The sequence below is a fragment of the Leptodactylus fuscus genome, chromosome 5 (assembly GCF_031893055.1).
Source record: "Leptodactylus fuscus isolate aLepFus1 chromosome 5, aLepFus1.hap2, whole genome shotgun sequence".
Lineage (NCBI taxonomy): Eukaryota > Metazoa > Chordata > Amphibia > Anura > Leptodactylidae > Leptodactylus > Leptodactylus fuscus.
The window spans coordinates 1,477,731-1,483,958 of NC_134269.1; the positions used below are offsets into that span (position 1 = coordinate 1,477,731).

General features: G+C 44.5%; 1 protein-coding gene across 1 annotated transcript; it reads right to left on the reverse strand.

The window, feature by feature from the left end:
• Window positions 1-698: 698 nt before the first annotated feature.
• On the reverse strand, window positions 699-1,628 carry LOC142202244 (olfactory receptor 5P66-like). Its single transcript, XM_075272307.1, has one exon. The coding sequence runs from the start codon at window positions 1,626-1,628 to the stop codon at window positions 699-701; it is 930 nt and encodes a 309-aa protein (XP_075128408.1).
• Window positions 1,629-6,228: the final 4,600 nt, after the last annotated feature.

Genomic DNA, 6,228 nt, shown 5'->3' on the forward strand with positions numbered 1-6,228 from the left:
CAGGTGTGTGCGATTAATCAAAAGTGATACAAAAAGTCCTATGGCCTTGTTCACCCCTGTGTCTGTAATCCGTTCCGAGGAGTCCACATGGGGACCGCTCCGAATGGACTACTGGATCCATTGACCAGCGGTGTACAGTGAAAGCACATAGAAGCCATAGACTATAATGGGGTCCGTGTGCTTTCCGCATGATGTCAGCATGACCCACTTGACTTCTGAGACCCAATCAAAGGCCTCAGCAGTGACCCTAGAGGGTGTAAAAAGATGCCAAAAGAGGTTCAAAGAAGATCTGAAGCTGGGACAAATACTGGATGTCCTAGGATGTGGAAAGGTGAGTATGTTTTTTATTTTATCAATACCACCCCTCAGCCTTCGCTTATTAAACTCTGGGGTCTGAATAGACCCCAAAGTATAATAAAGATTTATGGGTGGAAATACCAACATTTTTGAAAAATTTGCAATCAATCCAGCTTGTAATGAACTGATTCCCCATCTCTAGTCAGAATAATCTCTGTTTCAAGATACTAAAGGATGGCATAATGGTCAGGGAGGGCAAGTGCTCCAGAGTCAGGAGACAGGTCATAGCCAGGTGCACCCTCAAGATAATGTATAGAGGCAACCTAAAGAGAGGAAGAACCTTCAGACAAATGTCTGACACAAGCTCATTACATACATTCACAAAGAGTTACAAACGTGAATCAGAATACTATTTTTTTTCTAAACAGTCTTCTTATCGCACTCTTGATCTCTTGATTTCTTAAACTGTATATTATAGGGTTAAACAATGGGGTCACCACAATGTAGAGTAGAGATAGGAACTTATTAAGAGACGTTCCCTCTGACGGAACCACATAGACCACTATAAGTGTCCCGTAATAAGTACACACAATGCTAAGGTGGGAACTACAAGTAGAAAAGGCCTTCTTCCTCCCCGAGATGGAGGTCATCTTCAAGATTGTGACAATGATGAATATATAAGACACAATAATAAAAAGGAAGGGCAATATAATGACTGGGATGGAGAAAATGGAGTCTTCAAGGACAACAGTGGTGATATCCGATGAAGAAAGTTCTAGCAGAGGGGAAAAGTCACAGAAGAAGAAGTCAATGGTGTTACGTCCACAAAATTGCAAGTTCCATATGAAGAACATCTCACATACCATAACAAGGAACCCCAAGAGCCAAGACCAGAAGGCCAACTGGAGCTGAAACCTAAAATCCATAATGGCAAAGTAATGTAGGGGGAAACAGATGGCCAGATACCGATCATAGGACATGGTGGTGAGGAGGAAACACTCAACAATCCCGGCCACACTGTGAAAGTAGAACTGAGCCATGCACTCGTAGAAGGGGATGGACACCTGGTCCCAAAGGATGACTTGTAACATCTTTGGAATTACATTGGTGGTGAGAAAGATGTCAGCCAAGGCTAGATTTTGTAGGAAGAAGTACAAAGGGAGGTGTAAATTGGCACTTATCTGCACCAATGTGATGAGCAAGACGTTCACACTTATGATAATGATGTAAATGAAAAGAATCAACGAGAAGAACTGATACTTTATATGGTGCAACGAGGGAAAAGCCAACAGCAGAAACTCCTTCACGTCCGTTTGGTTCCCATCGCACATTGTTCGGGTGGTAAGTCTAGAAGGTCGGTAAAAGCTAGATTTGTCTAAATACAGATCTAGAAGGTCTATAGAAGAGATAGAGGCGGCCTAAAGAGGGGGAGAAGAAAACATGAAAAATATTAAATATCGTGAAATGCACAACTCATAAGCTCAATAGCATGAACTTCTTAGTCGTCTCAGATGGTGCCCATCAAATAGGTGAAGAACATCTTTCAGACTGGGGATTCCTTAGTCTCAAATATACAATTCACAGCTATAAGTCTCCATATTGTGCTCTGGTGAGAATCGGCAAGATGGTGCACATTCATTAAGAAATACAACACAACTGCAGATCTACACCGGGTTCCTTGACTGTTCCCAACAAGTAAATATTGTATGCATAAAGCTGTCCTTATACTTATTCTTACTCCGGAACCACATATAAAGCTACAATAAACAACCATAACATTAAAACCACCTTGCTGACACTGTATTAGCCACCTAGTGTCATCAGAACAATAGCACAACTTGACCGGGCCGTCAACATGATGTAGCACATGAGCCATCAGATCAGGCGCCATATTCCATCGATCTATGGTCAAGTTGGGCACTCGGAGTATTCTGCAACTACGAAACCCTATATACAATAAACTGCAATGCTTTCAATTATAGTCAATACCTTTCTGTCATGGTCAGAGAAAAGATTTTCAGAAATTGGTTCCTAGTTGTCTCCAGTTCACTGGTGGTTTTTCATTGGAGCACATTTGGTACATACCTCCCCGCCATAGGGATGCGTGTAAGCGGCCGAACACTAACGGGTTAAGCACAGTGAATGTTCAATGCCCATTGGTGTTCGGCTGCTTACACACATCCCTATGGCGAGGAGGTATTTGATCGAATACTACTCGCTTAACACTATTTATTATTAAGTAGAATGAAGTCTCAGCACATCAACAAAGGGTTAACACTTGTGAGTTGCAACCCACTTCATGAGCAGCTGGGGGCCTTCAGGCAACATGGTGGATCAGTGGTTAGCACTGCCGTGCTGGAGTCCTGGGTTTGAATCCTGCCAAGGACAAAACATCTGCAAGGAGTTTGTATGTTTTCCTTGTTTTTACGTGGATTTCCTCCCATACACCAAAAAAAAAAAAAAAAAAAAGACATACTGATAGTGAAAAAATGTACATTGTGAACCCTCATAGGGTGAAGCTCACACCTGAAGCAAACTATGGGTCTGTACCAATGTAGCCGTATTGAACCAAATTTGAAAAGTTTGCTCATATTTCTGTATCCCAAGAGCCCTCATAGTGTCATACAAGGATATTTAAGGCAATTTGCACTTTTAATTTGAAAAAAAAAACAGTTTGGTCATCTCTAGTGTCTATAGATATATTGGTCTCAGAACCAGTGCTTCCATGTCTTCCCATATTGTGGTCCCTGAACCAATGTTCCCATGTCTTCCCATATTGTGGTCCCTGAACCAGTGCTTCCATGTCTTCCCATATTGCGGTCCCTGAACCAGTTCTTCCATGTCTTCCCATATTGTAGTCCCTGAACCAGTGCTTCCATGTCTTCCCATATTGCGGTCCCTGAACCAGTGCTCCCATGTCTTCCCATATTGTGGTCCCTGAACCAGTGCTTCCATGTCTTCCCATATTGTGGTTCCTGAACCAGTGCTCCCATGTCTTCCCATATTGTGGTCCCTGAACCAGTGCTTCCATGTCTTCCCATATTGCGGTCCCTGAACCAGTGCTTCCATGTCTTCCCATATTGCGGTCCCTGAACCAGTGCTCCCATGTCTTCCCATATTGTGGTCCCTGAACCAGTGCTTCCATGTCTTCCCATATTGTGGTTCCTGAACCAGTGCTCCCATGTCTTCCCATATTGTGGTCCCTGAACCAGTGCTTCCATGTCTTCCCATATTGCGGTCCCTGAACCAGTGCTTCCATGTCTTCCCATATTGTGGTCCCTGAACCAGTGCTTCCATGTTTTCCCATATTGTGGTCCCTGAACCAGTGCTTCCATGTCTTCCCATATTGTAGTCCCTGAACCAGTGCTTCCATGTCTTCCTATATTGTGGTCCCTGAACCAGTGCTTCCATGTCTTCCCATATTGCGGTCCCTGAACCAGTTCTTCCATGTCTTCCCATATTGTAGTCCCTGAACCAGTGCTTCCATGTCTTCCCATATTGCGGTCCCTGAACCAGTGCTCCCATGTCTTCCCATATTGTGGTCCCTGAACCAGTGCTTCCATGTCTTCCCATATTGTGGTTCCTGAACCAGTGCTCCCATGTCTTCCCATATTGTGGTCCCTGAACCAGTGCTTCCATGTCTTCCCATATTGCGGTCCCTGAACCAGTGCTTCCATGTCTTCCCATATTGTGGTCCCTGAACCAGTGCTTCCATGTTTTCCCATATTGTGGTCCCTGAACCAGTGCTTCCATGTCTTCCCATATTGTAGTCCCTGAACCAGTGCTTCCATGTCTTCCTATATTGTGGTCCCTGAACCAGTGCTTCCATGTTTTCCCATATTGTAGTCCCTGAACCAGTGCTTCCATGTTTTCCCATATTGTAGTCCCTGAACCAGTGCTTCCATGTCTTCCCATATTGCGGTCCCTGAACCAGTTCTTCCATGTCTTCCCATATTGTGGTCCCTGAACCAGTGCTCCCATGTCTTCCCATATTGTGGTCCCTGAACCAGTGCTCCCATGTCTTCCCATATTGTGGTCCTATCTGGATTTTACTACAGATAAACAAAACAACTAAGCAGACAATACCTTGAATACTGCAAATTTGTAGCACAAAAATGGCGGTCGCCAATCTTGGCAAATCGAGGGCGCTGACTATGAGCCCCAGTGCGCAGTGTCCTGACAGGCTGAATATTCGGGGTAGAAAAATGATGAAGGATAAATTATATTGTGAAATAAAAGAGATGTAAAGACACTTCAGAGTCCATGGCATGTTGTAGGAGATAAAATAAATTAAAAATTCACGTTAATTGAACTTTCTGTAAGTCCTCGATACTTGTATTACACATAGAAATATCCACAACACAATGTATCAGAGAGAAGATCTTCCTGTCCTGTCCCCGTGTGACCTGTATACTTATATACCAGGAGCAGCCGATGTCACCGAGAGCCTCCTGTACATCGGGGGTGTAAATGATCACCGTACAGATGGCGGCTCACTCTTTATAGGCTTTATGTCTGTGCAATGAAGCAACTTGTGCGTTATTATGGGATTTACATCTCATTGAGGGTGAATAAATCCTAGTGAGAATAACAAAGGCGAGGAATTCCCACCTTGGTGAATCCCCAAGGAGCTGCCAATGTAGAATCCTGGAGAGAACGGAATGAAAAAGTGGAGGTGAAATAAGGACGAGCAACAAAATATGTTATAGTGGGATTTATAGAGTAGGAATGGATTAACCCCTTCAGGACTGGGTGTAAAACTGCAAATTCAAAACAGAGAAATGTCCAGCAATAACGACAGTAAATGCAATTGCGTGTGAACATAAAACACAAAGACGAAGACAGACAACAATCTCACAAGGGTACAAAGGGGAAAAGGGTGCGGAAGTCGGTGGAATAGAAGAAGTAGTCCCAGAGCCGCCAAGTCTGATGGTGCGTCCTTTCTTCAGGGATCAAATTTTCCATCGTGCAAAGGTGGAGGAACTCCTTCAGTCAAGAGAGAAGCGTGGGAGGGGACTGAGATCTCCAAAGTCTGGGGATAGAGAGGAAAAAGACACCGAGCGCTCTAAGCGTAGTAGATCTGTTAAAATGGTGGTAGACAATATTCATTAATATTAATTCAGACCAGTTGGCCTCTCACCTGAAGGGTTGTGGGATATCACAACCCCAATGTGGATTTAAGTTAGTAAACAATCCAGGTGAGAGTGGCAGCAGAATCCACGATGTACCGGAATCCCGGAGAGAAGACAGTAGAAGGCAAGAACCAGAGGTTCAAGATGAAGTGGAAAAACTGCGCTCCCTGGTTGTTGATAGATAGTGACACAAAGACCAATTGTCCACGTATGGATTTATTGAGAAACAAAAGCGCGACGCGTTTCGGACCTTCAAGGGTCCTTCTTCAAGTGCAAGAACAAAGCTTGACACGTCAGGCTAGATGCATAGCTGTCTGGGGATAACTGACCTATCTATGACCAGCATGAAACCCAAAAGCCTACGAGTTGGTTTCCTAAATTTGCGCGTGAATATGGAGAGGAGCAGAGGGTTGTCCTCTAGATCCACCCCTGTGACCTGGTGAATAACCCGCCTAACCCCAGTCCAGAAAGGGTGCAGGAGGGGACATCCCCACCAGATATGGGCCATCTTGCTTTGGTCAGAGAGACATCTCCAACACCTATCAGATGTGGAGGGATACATTGCATGAAGGAGAGCTGGGACTCTATACCACCTGCAGAGAATTTTGTAATTAGTCTCCTGTGCTCTACAAGAGATGGAGAATTTATGGCACGCGGTGAACGCCAATGACCACATACCCAGCGGGAACGAAACCCCCATTTCCCTCTTCCATCCCCCCACAAAGGCATGCAAAGGGGCCCCTGGGTCGTCCAGTAATACCTCATATAGAAATGAGAAAGTGTGGACAGCGGGCAGTGA

Coding starts and splice junctions, on each gene's coding strand:
- LOC142202244 (XM_075272307.1), bottom strand. CDS start 1,628: ATGTGCGATGGGAACCAAACGGACGTGAAGGAGTTTCTGCTGTTGGCT.